This window comes from Lolium rigidum, chromosome 1 (genome assembly GCF_022539505.1).
Source record: "Lolium rigidum isolate FL_2022 chromosome 1, APGP_CSIRO_Lrig_0.1, whole genome shotgun sequence".
Lineage (NCBI taxonomy): Eukaryota > Viridiplantae > Streptophyta > Magnoliopsida > Poales > Poaceae > Lolium > Lolium rigidum.
Window position 1 is genome coordinate 193,506,044 of NC_061508.1, and position 19,808 is coordinate 193,525,851.

The following is a 19,808-nucleotide window of genomic DNA, read 5'->3' on the forward strand; positions in this document are numbered from 1 at the left end:
AACCGCGAGTAAGCGATGGCCGCAGTCAAGCCCGCCGCCATGTACACCGCCGACGATGATGATGACGACGAACTCCCATTGTCCTTCAAGAGGAACAGGCCCGCCCCGGCCAGGCAGGACGGCCCGTCGGGCAATGCCACATACGCTAGGAACCCTAAACCTGCGGCTCCCATTCCCCAGAGGAACGGGATGAACGGCGCCTCGAGGACGCAGCCGCTGCCGCTGAAGCCGCAGCCGACCGGTTCCAATCCTCGGCCATCAGGGTCTGGACAGCCAAACAGTTCCATGGAGCGTAGTCAGAAGAGCAACGTGGTGGATAAGAGTAAGCTGAAGAGACCTCACGATGACAGGTCAGATGATTCGGATGATGATGATAAGCCACTTGCATCTAGGAAAAAGGTTGAGCCGAAATTTCAGAAAGCTGACGGGAGAGCTGAGAATGCACGTGGTCCAGCAGATGACCGTAGGCCACCGGGTATGAAGATCAACTCAGCGAACATGGCTTCTAATAATAGCACAAATAAGACTGGTACGTTGAAGCCCACACCTAAACCCCAGAAACCCGAAGAAGATTCGGACGATGATCATAAGCCACTTAGCATGAAGATCAGCTCAGCAAAAATGGCTTCTAGTAGCGCTAATAAGACGGTTCCGTTGAATGCTGCACCGAAGCCTCAGCAACCTGATTATGATTCAGATGATGATAAACCGCTTGTTAGCAGGTTACCCGGGGCCAATGCTGCTTCAAAAAGTGCTGTCAAAAAGGAATCCAATACCTCTGATGATGATTCAGAGGATGAGAAGCCACTGGCTGCCCGATTTTCAAAAGCTGTTGCAGGTGCATCTAACAACAAGGCGTCAAGCAGTAATCCAAATGCTCCCCGGAATCCAGTGAAAAGGCCGAGTGATAGTAATCAAACAAGTTCAGCTCTTAAGAAGGCCAAGCCTTCAGATGCTTCTGCCTCAGCAACTGTCAAAAGGGAATCCAACGCTGGCACACCTCCTGTTAGAAAACTCACAAAGGGCGAGTCTTCAAATAGCAAGTCATCTGCAGTTGTGAAGAAGAGTCCTTCATCTTTTAAGAACAACAAGAAATTGAAGATGAAAACAAAGAAGAACTCTCAATTCTCAAAGTCATCCAGGGTTCCTCCAGGATCTGGTGATGGAAAGAAATGGTCTACTTTGGAGCACAATGGTGTTATTTTCCCACCTCCATACAGTCCTCATGGTGTCAAAATGCTTTACAATGGGCAACCTGTTGAGCTGACTCCAGCAGAGGAGGAGGTGACATATATGACTTTAGCTGTTTATTACTTTGTTTTGCAACTTCGGTTTCATAGCAGCGAGATGTAGTGGTCAAATCATGCTTCTATGTATTTATTGTTCCTTTGTCAATTCTCTCTATTGCAGGTTGCAACCATGTTTGCTGTGATGAAAGACACAGAGTATGCGGGGAAGAAAACATTTATTGATAACTTCTTCGGCGACTGGAGAAAAGTTCTTGGTAAAAACCATATCATCAAGAAATTTGAGCTTTGTGATTTCACCCCGATTTATGAGTGGCACCTTGTGGAGAAGGAGAAAAAGAAACAGATGACTTCAGAGGTAGATTTTAATGACCTGTTATAACTAATCTGTGCATGGCTGAATTTATTCTGCAGACTGAAATTCTTGTTCATACTGTTGTGGTCTCTGAAAGTTGGCTACTTGTTCATTTATGGCTCACTGTTGTGTTCCATCTTAGTAGGTTGGAGTATGCAGATTTATTCTTTCTTCTCCATGTTAAGTTATTAATCCTGTTGTTTGTTTACAGGAGAAGAAAGCAATAAGGGAAGAGAAATTGAAGCTTGAGGAGAAGTTCATGTGGGCTGTTGTAGACGGTGTTAAAGAGAAGGTCCTATTCTTCTGCTGTGTTTTTTGTTATTAACTTACTGCCTGCTTGAATAATTGACAGTTCTTTCCTTTTTCATTTTTGATCATATGTTTGTCTTACGTAGGCACTTTCTTATTACTAGCCTGCAATTGATAGGCTGACCATGCTAGTTAATCAACGACATTCTTGCACCAGATGCAATGAAGCTAACTATTTGTATTGAGAATTTTGGTTTCCTTGCTGTTCATATTCCTGACTTGTACATGCGTAGCAGTTGTCTTCCGGGCTGAACTGTTTCTTCAATTCAGGTTGGCAATTTCAGAGTAGAACCACCAGGCTTGTTCAGGGGGCGAGGAGAACATCCTAAGGTGCATATGGGAAAATGTCTAATCACATACATTTTACTGTTTTAAGTGGAGGCCTCATTTCAAGGATTTTTTATTTCAATGTATCAGATGGGAAAACTGAAGCGACGTATCCGACCAAGTGATATTACAATAAACATTGGAGAAGGAGCTCCAATCCCAAAGTGCCCTATAGAGGGAGAAAGGTAGCAAACAGTTCTCTAGTTATGTTAAACTATATATGTTACATGGCGGCTAGCATGTATAACACTCATGACTGTCATGTGCTTTGCAGCTGGAAAGAAGTCAAACATGACAATACTGTTACATGGTTGGCCTTTTGGAATGATCCAATCAGCCAAAAAGATTTCAAGTATGTTTTCCTGGCAGCAAGCAGCTCACTAAAGGGACAAAGTGACAAGCAAAAATATGAGAAGTCTCGAAAATTAAAGGTGAGGATGTTCAGTTTGTGTGCCATAGAGATTTTGAGTTGACATGTACAAATAATTGTGTTTCTTCTTCTTGGCTATGACAGGACCACATACAAAAAATTCGTCAAAATTACACAAAGGATTTCAGGAGCAAAGATGTCCCGAAGAAGCAAATTGCAGTGGCGACATATCTTATAGATAAACTAGCCCTTAGGGCTGGCAACGAAAAGGTATTGTCCTACTGGACCTACTGTTTGCAGTGATTCAACATGATGGGCCAATCTTATACCCAATATTCCTTTCAACATACATTCTTAGGCAATTTGTCCTTCTCCATCTGTATTTTGCTTTGACCTTTGTTGACATTTATTACGTGCTACTTCAATCCTTGTCAGGATGACGATGAGGCTGATACTGTTGGTTGTTGTACGCTGAAGGTTGATAATGTTACTTGTGTGCCTCCGAATAAGCTTCAGGTCTTCATCCTTATTGTTCATTCTCAATGGTTACTTGCTATGGTAAAATAATTTTGATGTTATCTGATGTTTGATCACCCTTACAGTTTGACTTTCTTGGTAAAGATTCTATTAGATACTTCAACACTGTAGAGGTTGAATTACCTGTATACAGTGCGATCGAGGAATTCCGTGCTGGTATCTCCCATGATTTCCCCCAACCCATCCATTTATTCTTGAGCTGGAGAAGTCATTCACATGTTTTTTTCCTTATCTGGTTCCTTAGGCAAAAAGCCAGGAGATCCTGTCTTTAACGAGCTTGATACAACTAGGCTAAATACTCATCTGAAAGACTTGATGCCTGGCCTTACTGCAAAAGTGTTCCGTACATATAATGCTTCCATTACCTTGGATGCTATTGTAAGTTAAAGCAAAACTCACTGTTTCTCACCTGGTCTTCATTCTCTGCTATATTTTGCTGAACAGACTTGGGTTTGATGGAGTGACAATAAGATGATAGAAGCATTTTTTTTGTACTGTTTTGTTTGGGCACTTTAATAGTACATGTACCTGGAGCCCAAGGATATTATTATACTATCTTCATTCTTCAATTACAGCAGTTCTATGTTTTTTCATATTTCCATAAGAGTGATTAGTACTTTCATGTTTTATGAGCCGACATGTTATCTTGTACTCCCTACAGCCCTAAATACCTGTCGCAGGTTTTATGAGCTTGACATATTTTAGCCTACATTTTGCCTAAATCTGCCACAAGTATTTAGGGCCCGGAGGTAGTAATATATTTTTTGGCCCAAATAGTTATGTATGTGTACTGGTATTACAGTTGCATAAAGAAACAGAAGATGGTACCCTTCTTGAAAAGATAGCCGTCTATCAACGAGCAAACAAAGAGGTAAAATCTGTTGCTCGTAATGACAAAAATGTTATCATCATTTTTCCTGACTCTCAACACTGCTTCTTGTACTCAGGTTGCTATAATCTGTAACCATCAGCGCGCTGTCTCAAAATCACATGATTCCCAGATGACCAAGTTGAATGAAAAGATTGATGAATTAAAGGTTGGTTGTTGGCTGCAAATGATTAGCTCGAACTGTACTACAGTATTACTATTTCATTGTTCTGAAAACTTTGTCATCATTTGCTTCTTTTCCCCAGGCCCAGATGGATGAGTTGAAAACAGACTTGGTCAAAGCGAAAAAAGGAAAGCCTCTAGGCAATGATAAAGATGGGAAGCCAAAGAGAAACATGCCCTCTGAAGCGTAACATCTCAATCAGATATATCATATTTTGTTAACTTGAACAAAGAGTGGACTAGACAATCTCACAAAATCTACTTGCAGGATTGAGAAGAAAATCACTACGATAGAAAGCAAGATAGAGAAAATGGAGATGGATAAGCAGACAAAAGAGGATTTGAAGACAGTTGCACTTGGGACCTCAAAGATCAATTACCTTGATCCTAGAATTACTGTGGCATGGTGCAAAACCCATGAAGTCCCAATTGAGAAGGTATCGCAGTTGAAGGACTTGTTTCTTCTCTTAGTTATTATAGAGTTAATTGCCGCTTGATTATATTATATTAATTGTCTGCAACACACACTAGTAGGTGCTTAACAGAACCTGCTTTGCTTGGCTACTTTTGCTGACAGATTTTCAGCAAGACGATTCTAGCAAAATTTGGATGGGCGATGGATGTTGAACCGGAGTTCAGATTCTAAGAGTATTGGCTTCCGGGTTAGCCAGCAGCCCCTAGTATAATGAATCCAGCTTCCAGGCCTTCTCCCGGACACTAACTGCAGCTATTAGGAAAGGAAGAGCTCGGGGTTTGTATTTTTGAAGTCTCCTGGAAAGAAGGAAGCACCTGGATTCTCTTTGTAGGAACCCTTTTTTTTTTCATCTTCTTCTCTCTATGTAACTTGCCATCGTCCGATTGCCTTAAGTTGAGTTTGCATTTGGACCGAGGAGTTTTAGCTCGTTGAGAACAGATGGACATTCATTTTATACCGGATTAATCTCAAATATAGATGACTTGTTGAGTGATGGTCACTTTGCGTTCGCACCTTAAGGTTTTGTTTCGCTGTGGAAGCAAAATTGTGTTGTTTGTACTTGAGAACTGGCAGCAGTAAAAATGAATGGTAATGTTACAAGTGCATTCTGAGGTGTAAGTTTTGATCGAAAGATGAACTTGTGGTGTGCGCTAGGCAAAGCCCCTTTGTGGTGTGCGCTCTCGTCGAGCCGAGCCGAGCCAAACGGTTTGTGACATGGACAATTAACAATTTGCTTGCTATATCTCGGATCTAAAACTACACCATGTTTTTTTTTTCTGAGAATTTACAAGTACATCAGTTTCTCGTATAATATATAATCTTGATGTATGCTATAAGTTGACAACAGAGAATTGATGGTCTGAGATGTATGAATTTCCCTCTTGTGTATTGATTGCACTGTTGCTTTTATACTCCCTTCTCAGCCGTACAATTTTACTTGCTTAAATTTTTTTGCGAATGGATTTTTTTTACTTAGACACTACCAAAAATTACATAAACACTTCACAACACTAATAGTACATGAATTTATTATGACAATACATTTCCAGCCCAAACTCAGTTTGTAACTTGAGAGAATAAAGAGTCCATCAAGCGCGCTATCCGCGGCGGCGCTGCAAAAAATTTGAGGCGCGCGGCTTTTTGCACTATCCGGAGCGCCAAATGTGACGCGTCGGCTGCAGCGCGCGACATCTCTGCGGACGCGCTCGAATACACAACGGCTGAAAATTCCCCCCGCGCCCTCCATTTTCCCACCGCGCCGCCGCCACACGATTTCGCCGTCGACCCCGCTGTAGCTCACTGCCGTGCCGTAGATCCGCCTCGCCCGCGCCTCCTGCCGGCAGAGCGCTGTACCGACCGGCCGCCGTCGCCACCGACGGGCACAAGGTCGACGCTTCTCCCCGCCTTCCCCACGTCTTCTCCTCTCCATACCCCGCTCAGCCGTCGCCGTGCGTCATCATCGAGCCTACTGTCAACATGCTGCAGCCAAGATGCTCGCCGGTTTGCTCGCAAGGTATGCGCATCCGCCGGCCGCAATGATTTTGTCGATTTTTTTACTACTAGCTAGTTGTAATGAAGTCATTTCATATTTATATTTGTAGAGTTCATCATACGATCATCGGATGACAAGTACGACCAAAAGGAAGAAGAGGAACATATCCATACTATTAGCATACCGCGCCGTCAAGAAGCCAAAAATAAGTGGATAGGTGTTCAGTAGACATAAGTTGTGGAGAGAAATGATTGAAGGGCGTAAGAAGTTGATGCGGTCGTATTTCGATGAGAATCCGATATTTTCCGAAAGCTATTTTCGGTGGCGTTTTCGGATGAGCATCGACTTGTTCAAGCACATCGCAACGGAGGTGACCAAGTATGTTCGGTTCTTAGAGCAAAGAAGAAATTCCACCGGAAACTTTGTCATAGCACATATCATAAGGTGACCGCCGCCTTGCGTATGTTGGCATATGGTATACGGATGGATCTAATTGATGATCATTTGGCCATGGGAGAGAGCACTTCTTTCTATCTTGTGTGTGAAGCGCTTTGCCGTGGCAATTGTGAATGTTTTCGGATCCACATTCTTGAGAGCCCCCAATGCTCAAGACACGGCAAGACTTTTGGAGTTCAACGCCGACCGGGGATTACCAGGTATGCTTGGCTCCATTGATTGTATGCATTGGAGTTGGAAGAATTATCCAGCGGCATGGCATGGACAATTCAAAGGGTACAAGAAGGATGCCACTATAGTCCTTGAAGCGGTCGCCGATCATGAAACTTGGATATGGCATGCATTTTTTGGAATGTCAGAGTCTTGCAATGACATCAATGTTCTTCAACGGTCACCACTAATGACAAGACTTGCAATGCGGGAAGGTCCATTCGTGGAGTTTGAAGCAAATGTCCACAAGTACAACTATGGCTAATTCCTCGCCGATGGCATATATCTAAGGTGGCAAACATTTGTGAAGCCGGTTATTCAACCACGAGGTAAGAAACAAACCCAATTTCACAATGCACAAGCGGCGACTAGGAAAGATGTAGAGAGAGCATTTGGGATTTTGCAAGCTCAATTTTCCATTGTGAGGGGGCCGGCTAGATTTTGGGACCAATAGTGCTTTGGTATATCATGACCGCTTGTGTCATCATGCATAACATGATTATAGAGGATGATCGTGAGAAAGATGTGGATCATACCCACTACAAGTTGATGGGGTTTCCCGTGCAAGTGAGGAGGTCCGTACATAGGATTGCCCGGTTCATTGCCTCGTACCATGCCATTCGCTCCAACGACATACATGATGAGCTCCAAAAATATCTCATGGAAGAATGGTGGAATTGGCATGGACAACAATAATTGCATACTTGTTGTATTTGGTGTGAACAATTTGATATACTTGTTGTATTTGTTGTGAACAATTTGTTGTATTTATATGGTACATTTTATTTGTGAATTTATATGAAGCTTGTTTGATCTTCTTTGATGCATAGTTGTGTGTGATTGTTGTTTACGCCGCTCTGCGCGCTGCATATGGAGCACCCGGCGGAGGAACTTCTTTTTTAGCGCCCGAGCACGCGCTGCATAATAGAGCGTCCGGTGGGGGGAAATTCAGCGCAGCACGCGGTAAATCTTTACAACGCGGTCGCAGAGACATATATCGCGCCGAAATTTAGTGTGCATGTTGGAGATGCTCTTAATTGGGTCGATGAACCCCAAGTTTTATTTTAAACAATCTCATAAATGATGTAACTATTGTTTGAAATCATTAAAGTTCCATACCAGAGTCATGCTGCTTCCCTCAAAAAAAGAATGGCCCGAATTCATGGTCTGATTTGAATGCGCTAATGTTTCCATACAAATTGGTAACTTTTGTTCAGAATTTTGTATTCAGAATTTCTATTTTATGTGAAATGATTAATTATTTATTTTTTAACATAATCATAATATTTTCTGAATTTCATATTGGTACATAGATTTTTTTGGAAGAAATATATATCTAGATTTTTTTTGAGGGGAAAATGTTATTATGAGTGAAAAGAAGAAGGCTAGGATCGAGTTGGGCCGGCACGGCCCAGTTAACCCTCCAGGCTGGAGTGCTCGACTAGGGTTCTCGTCGTCTGCATCCCAGAAACAATACTCCCACTCAAACTCTCCCCTTCGCCCACATCCGGCGGCGGAGCACCCACCGCCGTCCTCCGCCCGGACCTGCGGCTGCCCTCCCTCCAACCTGCCGCCAACGCACCCACTGGCACCCGGGCCGGCCTATATCTGCGATCCATCCAGACTTTAGCCGGTTTCTCCCTCCGTTGGTATGGAACCCTAGCTTGCCTGGATGGGGCTGCTGAGCCGATTAGTTTCATTGCTTAGTCTGATGCTGCTTTGTCTGCGCGTCTTTCAGGATCAAGTGGATTGACAGCGAGGGTTCCAAAAAAAGCCAACATGGTGAGTGATTGTGGCTTCGAAGCAAGGCTCTGCAAGCCAATGTGGGGTAATCTAATGGGTTTTAATTTGTTCTTGTGTGGGCAGCTGTTCTTCTCCTACTTCAAGGAGCTCGTCGGGAAGGAAGTGACAGTGGAGCTCAAGAACGACCTGGCCATCCGTGGCACGCTCCACTCGGTCGATCAGTACCTCAACATCAAGCTCGAGAACACTCGGGTCGTCGACCAGGAGAAATACCCCCACATGGTATGATCATGTTTATCCTGCTATGTCTGTGTGAAACCAGTTCCTGCAAGCTACCTGCTTGCCTCAGTCAATACCTGCTATGTTACATGGTACAGGGATACGGATACAAGGATACAGGAAAATGGCATTTTCTAAAGATAGCCTTATGGGGATACGGCGAGTATATGTATAAATGCATAAAAATTCAGCACCAATAATCAATATTATAGAAGATGAGAAAAATTGGCATCAATGATGTTAAGCTAGCATGGTGTTTTTGTTGTTTTCAAGTCCCAACTCCATGTATGCAGTCCTGGGATTCCTTGCAATTGCCAGGTGACGCCGACTTTATTAGGTTTTAACCATCGATTAGGCCTTCCAATGGGACGTCAGTTGAGTCTTGGGCGGAGCCAGCAGTCGCATAATGGGTGTACATAGTCTCCTAGATATCAATTTTTACATGGGTTTTCTGATTTATTTAAGATACATTTCTCTAAACTTAGCTAATCAAGTCGTTTTGTCAAAATTATTGGGTGTACATAAGTCCCCAAGTAGCCCCACCTATGAGTCGAGTGGTAACATGCCCATACATATGCCTTGAGTGTCCCAGCCATTATCTGATATGTTTTCTTCTTTTTTTAATTAAAAAAAGAGATACTTGGGGATACTTTTATCCCATGGCAATCCTTGAGTATCCCTGTTCTGGTGCAGTATCGTACACAGATTCGGTACTTCTGTGCCGTATCCCTGCATCATTGGATACCTGTATGGTTCATTTGATTCCATAGATGGAGACCACCCTAATGCCTAGCTACTTCCGTGATTGGTTTTGTGGCATACTTGTTCTAACATGGGAGATGGGTTGATTGATTTGGGAAAGACAGTGGCAGTGTTTGGTTCCTTTTGTAGACCGTAGACTACCGTAGCTACTTTCTGCTTTCCAGATTCTTTCTGGAGTGGCTGTTTGGAAGGCAGGATAGGGAAAATCTAGGAACAAGAAAAATAGAGGAATGAGAAAGGAAGCCATGTGGAAACCAGAGAAATTAGAAACATAGGGATTTTTTCACAAGTTTGGAACACAGGGAGACAACCTACAGGAAACCAGATGAACGATGTTTGATTAAGAAAACTAGATTAGTTAAAAGAGCCATTAATAGGTGTGCCTATGGGACTACTAATATCTTTATTTGTTTATTCCGCGTGTTGGCATTTCTTAGTGACAGAGGTGCCTCGGGCTTAGCGGAGGAATGAAAGAAAATGAGGGCCGATTAGATGTTTGGAATCATGTGAAATTCCTGCAAAAACGAGGAATTGAGTTACTATCATACTCCGTTTGAAATTCCTGCGCTCATTCCTGCATTCCAAACGCTGCAAAGGAAAAGTTTCCTGTTTGAACAGTATTCCTCCACTTTTCCTATGATTTTCCAGTGTTCCAAATGGGCCAAAGGTTAAGTAAAGCCAAAGAGTATGTTCTAGTAAGCAATCTAATTATAAGTTATACCCATGATGGTTCCTCTGTGTGGCTGTGTGCTTTTAACTTCTTACCAATCTAATATCAACAGTCTGAACTCTGAATGGATGGTATCCATGTCATTTTGAAGGTTTAAAGCTGTAACGACATGGAAGAAATAGTGAGCAATGCATCATGTTGTGCTACCTGATTATGTTGACTCGGTTTAGTCTTAAACAAGTGCCTAGAACATGGACCACCATACTATGTTTTGGATACTTCATATGTTGTTGCATGTAAGTCTTAAACACATGCCTCTAGTGTAAACCTGACGTGTTTAGCTTGTGCTGAGAGCGCGTAAGAAGCTCGTACTCATTTTAGATCATGGAGTAATAATTGTGCAAGTTATTTTCACAAGGCTAAAATTCTCTAGTTTTATACATGAAACAAATGTAGTAGATAGGTCTAAGATGAGTGGCTCACCTGGTTTAGAACATGTCATAACAGGACCTCTTAATGCCTTAACATGAGATGTTGGTCCGTTAGTCCCAGTGCATGGTACACCTGGAAGTGGAACCTTATACTGGAGAATGTAAATACTGCCTGAATGAGTTGTTGTGTAAAGCTTGTGGTTGCGAAGCTAATAATATTGTGCTGACTTGCCCTTTTTCCCATTGAAACAAATGTATATGTGGCATGCCATTTTGGGTTAGTTGTACGGCAAGTAATAATGCATTGGTCTTGTATTGCTGTAGATATGTAGTTTTCCTTTGGGGTAGATAATGTGAACTAATGATATTTTGTGGGGGTATTTCAGAGTGGATACTCTTTATGTGTTTACATGGGTGCTGCAAGAGTACATAATCATTCCTAAAGTTTGCTTATTATAAGTGGGGTATTCTCAAAGGGAAGCAACACTACAATCATATGCAGTGTTTTGTAGGCCATGATAGATTGATAATAGCTATCTATCATTAGTAGATATTGCTTGTTAAGTACATGGTATGTTTCCAAAGTAAAGCAAAGCTAATATGGTGCACAGTGTTTTGTTGGCCATGATAGCTGCATATTGTATGAGATATATCTGTCCATGTTTGGTTGAGAAACCTTGTATGCTACTTCACCCTTCAGTCCTTGGCCAGTCAATTGGTGTCTGGAAAATACTTTTCTGGACAGTACTTGTCAAGTAGAATCATTTATTATGTCCAGGAACTCATTTGAACATGCTCTGACAATTCATCAAATTCCTCTTGGCAGCTATCGGTGCGGAACTGCTTCATCAGAGGATCTGTGGTGCGGTACGTGCTCCTTCCACAGGACGGGGTTGACATCGACATCCTCCATGATGCCACCAGGAGGGAGGCACGGGGTGGCTGATCAAGATTTTATATTCCTGTCGAGAGAGAATTCTAATCTGATGTGTGGAACTGGAACATGTATACATTGACATGGCTTAACTCCCCTCCTGGTACACTTGCAATGCAGACTATCGAAAAGGTTTCTTGCCATGTTATTATTAGCAAGAAGCAACAACCCAGCAGTGCCATGCCTCCTTTTTTTTTATGTCATTAGATCAAGCATGGTCCATTTGGTTGTTTGAGATGTTTGGTGCCCATTGGAATGTCGAAATTCCCCGGCTGTTTTCAATTTAAAATTGTGCCCTGTGACATTTCCCAGCATTTCATGAGATGTCAAATTTGCTGTCGGTTTCAATGATTGTTCATGCTATGCTGTTGGGGTGAAAGGCTGCATGTTGGCATGTAACATGTTGCGGACCGGTCAACGATGGACGACTTGCATGATTTGGTTTGGAATCAGGTTGAGTGCGACTTGTACTTAAAGCGACAACACTTGCTAGAACCTGAAACCTAAAGATGGGCAATTTCAAATGGCGCACCTGAAAGAAGCAACAAGGAGTTCACTTTTTATACTTTTGCAGTTGGTGATCACGACACCACCCTTGTTGCTTGTCTAAGGTGATACTACTACTGCTTAGTAATGTATTAGGCTACCGCTAGTGGTTCTAAACTAACATTAACGGTGACTTGTACTCTACTCCTGCGTTTGTTGCTCCCAAGCAAAGCACCTAGAGATGCTAACGCCTCGAGAGAAAAGATGAGCCTGATACTGCGTGCCCCGCGATGTTTTAGTGTGGATCCAGAGAATAATACAACACGTTAATCTACTGTCGGGAGATGCGTGTCTTCTCATTAGAAGAAACGCCCCCGCTCTCGTTTCTCTTAGGCTGTTCGTGCTCGAGCATAGTTTATATCGCGTAGTTTTCAGGTCTCGCGGCAATTTTCAGGTTGGTTATTCTCTTTTGAGGAATATACGGCGGGGAAAAAGCCAGCATGATGAAGAAACCTATGTTAGCAGACCAGACCAAGCTTTGCTCACAGCTCACTGCAAAAGAGAAACTAAATAAAACGAAGAGAGAAACTAAATAATATATTTTCAAAAGACAACACCATGTGCAAATGCAAATATGTATGCTCACAGCTCACTGCAAAAGTGTGTGTCAATGCTCTGCCTGAGTTTTCCATGTATAGTCAATCTCTCAGATATGTGACAACCCTACATACAGTAGTGCCTAGGGAGGTGACGGGTCCGGAGGGAACATCTTCTTTTCTAAAACAACGGAGGGAACATCTTCGTGCACGCGGCGATCATATCCTTCCGACGCATGCATTGCTAATGAAATCTGAGATAAGTTGGGGCATATGGTATGCATGACCTTGGTAGTTGCTCCCGTACGTCAACAAGGGACTCTGGAGCCTCTGATGGAGTACAAAGTCCAGTATTGGCCTTGTTTGCTTCTCCCAAAGTCATTAGAGTTCCGTTCAGTAGGGCATCACCATGATTTAGCATGCGCATGCTCAGTTGGTGCACATGCGGTTCAGTGTCAGTCGTGTAGGCCAGTGTTCATTTGTGCTTGTTCTTTCTAGTCGCTCAGAGGAAAAAGGAAGACGAATACCGCAGGAAGAGAGGAGAAAATGTGTTCAGCGCAACAGGTTATGGGCTTATAGCAACCATAAGCTAAGGGGAAACTAGAAAAATATCATGAGCGCTTGCAGCGAAAATCTTTTCTAAAAACTTTACCGTGTAAATGGAAGGGTATAAGTTATATGGAATATTTTTTGAACCGGAGGTATAAACTTTGCCGCAATCTATTAATTATGAAAGGAGAGAATTTTCCAGTTGATTTATGAAAAACCAGGCGAAAAAACGATACAAATGGACCACTCACAAAGCAAGAAATCCCCACACCCACCTAGACAACCCGGCGAACCCTTCCAAACGCACAACAACTGCAACAACGTAAACGAGGAGCCGTCGATGAGAATATACTAATAAATGTGCATACAAAAATATGCCAAATTCAACTGGTCACATTAGTCGAGAGGCTAAATTTAACAAATGTGAAATTGTTGTGTATTTGATGACTTAAATTTGGTGACATTGACAATTATATGGTTAATGAGAAATACATGACGTTGATAGGTTGTATGTAAAGATATACTATCATTAATAAATATACTTGTGGGTATGCGATGAATAATTGGTTGGCTAAAATAATGGATGATGTGGATAGTTACATGTCAAATAGTCTGTATAGATAAATGTTAGTATATCGAATATCGATACGGAGCTGGAGGATTGAAATGCAAGTGTCTCCATCAAACAAGCGCCCAGTGTGCAGTGTGCTCACTATGCTGCTTGACACAGGTGCACCCGAGCCTACTCAATTTCTTCTCCACCGGATCGATAGTAATATTCGTACCGTCCTTTAATTAATAAATCATACTATTAACTTATTAAGCAATGTCGTACCGTATGACCAGGTCCAATCCAAGTAATAATAAAAGTAACCCCGACCAGCTGACTGTCCTCTCACATTTGAGCATTTTGGCAATTATGTGTATTTTTCTGAAAGATAATTTTGTGTATTAGCTGCAAAGTCCACTAGACTATTTCGAGTGTAGACACCGCCTGTCCCTTCACTTGCTACGGATAAAAATACTCACACTGACATGTGGGCTCCGCACTCTTTGTTCCATCATGTTGCAATGGAAAACACTGGTAATTGTTTGCAGCCACGTAAGCCTTGTCCGTGGATCATGGGGGCCTGGGTAGACATGCACACGTGACATGCCACCCCTTGACCAAATATACTCCTGTTTGGAAAGTGATTGGTACCTTTTGTTGCTTCCCAAGGTTTTTTTTTCTCGGATGACAAAACAATATAATTTTATAAGTGTTCTGATGTTTGTGTTGTTTTCGCCGAAGTCTGTGCAATGTATGTTTAATTTCATAGAAACTACATAATACAAAAAACAATGTTATGCGAGGAATTTATGGGAGTTATCCGCACGTACAAGCATAAATTATTTTTGAACATAAAAAATTAGAAAATAACAATGTTGAAGTAGGTGTCCAATATGTGTACGAGTAATGTACAATTAAACTTGTAATTAATGAATGGTTACATGTTAAAGTTAAACTCTGTAATCGACCTAGTCTAATATATAAAAGCACCAGGAGTAGCTAGAATAGATGAGAGGCGACATAAATTAGACACAAGGTCTAGTTCTTCAGGACGGCCAACGCCCGTGGCAGGAGGCGCTGGACCAACGTGATGTTGTAGATCGAAAGTGTCTGATTCACCGTCGTGAGCTTGTCGTCGACACTACTATGGTAGTACTTGGGGAGGAGCGGATGTAAAGCTGCCCCGCAGATATAGGCGTTGATCGCCGAATTGTATTACCAAATCTTGGTGTCGTGTTGTGATTGCTTGTGTCCTCGATAGATCGATTTGGCATCTCCGGCGTCAATAGACACATTAAACTACGCAATGTTTCTATGCTTGTAGATTTTCATGCAGAATATGTGTTACGTTTGAGCAAATTGCATATAAAACATAGAATCAAAATAACTTTTGCACCTGACCCTACCTTTTGGGGTAATATATTGCAGCAAGCTCAAATCGATATTTTAGGGCCCTTAACTTAACTGCGTATGAGAACCAACCTGAGGTTGGATGGCTAGGAGGGTGGTTGTACCCCAAGCCCACCAGAGTTCAAACCCCAGGTTTGACATCTGTGTGTCTCATAACGGCGGAATATTCATTCAGTGGGAGGCGACGTTCCCGTCGACGAGGGCCGTGGTGACTCGTCAATTTCAAGATTCAATCCGCCGTCTTCCGGAGGTGCTCATAGGGGTAGGGTGTGCGTGTGTGCGTTCATAGGGGTGAGTGTATGCGCGTGTATGTGAGCGTCTACGTTTGTACTGTGTTTCTCAAAAAAAAACTTAACTGCATATCTAACTTATGGGTCCAGATTTTTATATCGTATACTTAAATTATACAACATTTTTAAATGATATGCCATAATTATTGTGGCATACCATTTTAAAAATGGGCAGCATAATGGTAGAAACATTATGCACAAGTGTACCATTTTTCTACCCCTATGTTGCCTCTTATATATAAATATGGTATACTATATTTAAAAATTGTTGTATAACACAGTACAAAAATCTTGGCCCACATGTCAAATACATGTCTTTAGAGCCTTCAAACATCTATTTGGGCCATAATGCACCTAAACTTGGGATTCGCTGCAAATATTTTTATTATGTGTTATGTATAACTACGTTACCAAATTGTGCTTTATATATAAAGCTGGGCCAAGGGCCTTCCCTTTAACTACGTTACCAAACATTGGTGTTTTGTGCAATTTTCTTGTTAGATTTGAATCGTCTTTTTCACAATTTTAGTGTTCATTGAGAACAGCCGTGAGCTCAGAAGCACTTGAGTTTTCTCGGGCCTTGAGTTGAATGGTACACCAAGACCCATTATTTAAAATAACGAGTGCTAGTACATTTTAACTATGCATCGAGGCCCACTAAATCTAGTCATAGCACGTGAACCACTCCTGATCCCTATGACATCCTTTGCATGCTCCCCTGCATCTCGTGCAATTAGCAGGATTTATGTCCTTGTTGTCACCCACACTACCACCTCTGCCTCTCTTTTACTATTTTCTCTTCTATATGTGTCTCATGATACCTTCCTCAAAATACATATTGATTGCACCGACATCTTCAATAGAGTTCTGATCTAAAATGCACTCTCATGTTAGTTTTTATATATCGAACACTTGTTTTTCACGAAGACAACTTCTCATTACTAGTTTCGTAAAATCAATAAGAGGAAGAACATTGTGTAAAGTGCATACACCACATTCCACTGACCCACACCCAACAATGTCAAAGTATTTTGCTTTTTAAAACTCGGACAAGTATTTCTAAGTGTTTAGACCTTAGAAGAACAATTGAGGTTTTACCCGGTAAGAAACCTATGCGTTAAAAATATATTTCCTGCCATTGCACATATTTATTAAATATCAAGCGTATTTTAGCTTCCTAACCAGGTATAACCGTATAACCTTTTGTTATGTTAGGCAACATTGTAGCATAGATACACATACGCGAACACACTCACTTGATGTTTATTACAAACTAGAATTGAGAAAGCCACCATTAATGCCTCCCTACCCACCGCTGCCTCAAGTTGAAAAGGCAATATGCTTTAACGTGACACACATGGTGTCAAACCTGGGTATGATCACTAATGATATTGCAGTACAACCACCATCCTAACTATCCAACCACAAATTGGCCATCTTAAATCCATTTCTAACTTGATTTATTGCGTCATGTGTCTTTGCTGGGATCTCTAGTTGCATGCTCTACTAGTTGCTTGTGTGCCAAAATTAATCTATTCTATAAGAAACAACTTAAGTAAAAGAATTTCTTATCACTTGTGCTAGCATATACTATGACAAGGTTGTTAAAAAGAGACACACCATCTAAGCTAGGAGGAATAACCATGTTATTGTAACATGCCAAAAGCTATCTCTGGCTTACAAATTCGCTAAAGTCAAAATACAAAATACATTGTTCAAAAAGGGAAAAACACTCATAGGTGCATAGTTTTGTAATTCTTTGATATAAAAGTTAATAAAGGGCAGCGGAGGTTTCCCCTGTAGTAGAAAAGCTTCAAAAAAAGTATGGTGAATCATTGACATTTGTGTGCCATGTGAACTGCAGTCAAACTTAAAGCACATTGCAATAGTTTTTAACCCATCGTTCCTACTTCTTATATGTAGAGAAGTTGAAGATATATAGTTCATTACTTTTATCCTTGATTTTAATTGAAAGATCACGGGCATTTGAAAGTATAGAATCAATGTTTCTTACAAATTATTATGACTTATTTTAAGGATTTTTTGAGAAAAAACATTTTCTAAGCTAGGCACCATGTTTCTTAGGTTTGTCAACTAGTTTATCATGCATTATTGTGCTGCAAGATCAGTAGTTGCTTCATAAGTGCAAGCAAAAGCAGGCTTCCTCGATGATCTTATCGAGGTCACACATGTCTTGGCTCACTCTAGAAACCGTCCAACTTTGCGATATTTGCGGCCGTTACAAATTTTAGAGTTACTACTCTTATGTAAGCAAGCTTTCTTTTGCATGCATTTAATGTTGTTTTAATATGTGTAGATGGCCTTTTCTTGCACGGAAAAACATTTCTCTCGCTCCATGTGTCAGGAAAAACCTTACGTGGCGGAAAACGGATAGGAAGTGACATGTGTCTTTACGATTTTTTTCCTTCTGTTTTGCAGATTAATGTAGGTTAGAACCTAGAGGAAGCTAAGAGTTGGATGTTTTTTTTTGTAGTATTTCTCTAGAGAGACAACTTTTCTTTATACCAACTACAGTAGCCTTGCTACTGCAAATTTGTATTGATTTTTGATTTTGGGGTAGAGAGACAATTATATAAGGAAGAAGAAATAAAATGTCAAAATAAGTGACCTAGCATATGTTTTTACGTTTTTTCTACTCATCTGAGATTAAGACATGTTAGTAGGATCTGGAGGATGCGAGATTTGGATTTTTGTTGTTGTTGTTCTATCATTCTGTAGAGAGAGAAAGGAAGAAAGTAGTATAAAGTAAAATGCGAAAGAAAGTAATTAAGGAAGTGTAAGAGGAAGATGAGAGCAGCCATGGAGTGACCCACACATAAATAGCATCCAACCGCTCCTAAATAAAGCGCCGCGGTCGCGTCGCGCCCCCCTTCTCTCCCCTCGCCGTCGTCGACCCGTCGACGACGATGACGCAGAGCAGCCACCACATCCACCACCACGCGCTCTGCTGCCTCTCCGCCGCGCCGCCGCAGCCAGACGCGCCGCCCACGCCGGCGCCGGAGCCCGCCGCGGCCACCGCCACGGCGGCGCCGGGGTCGGTGGCGGTGGCGGGGGTGCTGCACAAGTGGACCAACTACGGCCGCGGGTGGCGGGAGCGCTGGTTCTCGCTCCGCGACGGCGTCCTCTCCTACTCCAAGATTCGGAGCGACGCGGGGGCCGCCGGCGGCGCGGCGGAGGGAGGGATCGCGGAGGACGGGGAGGTCAGGCTGATCGGCGGCGCGTCCGCGAGGATCGCCGGGGACCGCCGCCCGGAGAAGCCCGCCGGCGTCGTCTGCCTCAAGGTCGGTGTCTCCTCTTCCCTCGCCGTCGCCTTCTGGTGTCCGCGTGTACCCACCTCGTGGTGGGGCGGGGGGCAGATTCCGTTTCCATCCCTTCGCGAGATTTCTCCCCCTACATTTCTGATCGATCGTTTCAGTCCCCTTCTCTTACTCGATGTGATTTTCCCTGAAATTTGTCCCCGCTGATCCCTCGATCTAGTGCTTCGTTCGAGAGAGATTGCATTGCGTCGACGGATCAAGAATTCAGATTCCGCGAGGTTTATATTTATTAATCCGCATCGGTGAACGCGCGTTCTTCTTGTTTATGATGAAATGGTTGGTGGGAGAGCGCGTCCGTCGCATTGCTGGATCGAAGTGACGTGATATTCCTTGTCATCTTGCCGGCGGTGCATCGTCGTACCAAAACTATTCATTCCGATGTCCTTTTTCTCTGGAGTGCCATTTGTTTCATTTCTTCCAATGTTTTTCTCGTCGGTGCTTAAAAAAGTGGTCTGGGATATCAAAAATGCTTCAGTTCATTGTGTTTCTATAGGCAAGTCCGTGAACTGATTTGTGGGTTCTTCATGATTTTCGATTGACATTTCTAGTTTCAAATAAATGTTTATTAGGAACAACAGGTTTAATTAAATTAATCAAGCACCTTTTTCTGTGGTCCAGTGCCACACGCAAACCCTTGTCCAAAATTAGCTCTATCTAGCTTGACCAGAAATGAACAAAAAGGCTTTGCTATTTTATTCTCCCTGACATCTAATCTCCCCCACAAAAGAAGAGACCACACCTTTCTCTATCATCATCCAGTCAAACACATCTTGGTACATTCCATAGATTTGGTCAAATTTCCAAGGTCTCTTGCAATTTCCGACAAAGATCGATCAAGTTTATCCGCTAGTCTCTGTCTCGTTACCGTGCACGTTTTTCATCGTATTGTTGGTCCAGCAGTGTCATGATTATTTGTTAACAAGGTGTTGAGGTTGAACAAT

The 19,808-nt window shown here is 42.3% G+C and overlaps 2 protein-coding genes across 2 annotated transcripts; both read left to right on the forward strand.

Moving 5' to 3' along the window:
* Positions 1 to 5,170, forward strand: LOC124687129 (DNA topoisomerase 1 beta-like). The gene is made up of 15 exons (XM_047220965.1): positions 1 to 1,284; positions 1,411 to 1,605; positions 1,814 to 1,894; positions 2,182 to 2,241; positions 2,329 to 2,423; positions 2,513 to 2,669; positions 2,753 to 2,878; positions 3,044 to 3,124; positions 3,211 to 3,301; positions 3,390 to 3,523; positions 3,948 to 4,016; positions 4,093 to 4,182; positions 4,280 to 4,383; positions 4,465 to 4,633; positions 4,774 to 5,170. The coding sequence occupies exons 1-15, from the start codon at positions 16 to 18 to the stop codon at positions 4,840 to 4,842; spliced, it is 2,790 nt and encodes a 929-aa protein (XP_047076921.1). The 5' UTR covers positions 1 to 15; the 3' UTR covers positions 4,843 to 5,170.
* A 3,143-nt stretch (positions 5,171 to 8,313) lies between these two features.
* LOC124682912 (sm-like protein LSM2) lies at positions 8,314 to 11,883 on the forward strand. The gene is made up of 4 exons (XM_047217516.1): positions 8,314 to 8,478; positions 8,568 to 8,611; positions 8,696 to 8,854; positions 11,541 to 11,883. The coding sequence occupies exons 2-4, from the start codon at positions 8,609 to 8,611 to the stop codon at positions 11,658 to 11,660; spliced, it is 282 nt and encodes a 93-aa protein (XP_047073472.1). The 5' UTR covers positions 8,314 to 8,478; positions 8,568 to 8,608; the 3' UTR covers positions 11,661 to 11,883.
* Positions 11,884 to 19,808: the final 7,925 nt, after the last annotated feature.

Bases quoted from the DNA above. Each gene is read 5' to 3' on its own strand.
- LOC124687129 (XM_047220965.1), top strand. From the start codon at position 16: ATGGCCGCAGTCAAGCCCGCCGCCATGTACACCGCCGACGATGATGAT. The intron at 3,524-3,947 runs GTAAGTTAAAGC...CTGGTATTACAG, and splicing joins CCATTACCTTGGATGCTATT to TTGCATAAAGAAACAGAAGA. The intron at 4,017-4,092 runs GTAAAATCTGTT...TCTTGTACTCAG, and splicing joins ATCAACGAGCAAACAAAGAG to GTTGCTATAATCTGTAACCA.
- LOC124682912 (XM_047217516.1), top strand. The intron at 8,855-11,540 runs GTATGATCATGT...TCCTCTTGGCAG, and splicing joins AGGAGAAATACCCCCACATG to CTATCGGTGCGGAACTGCTT.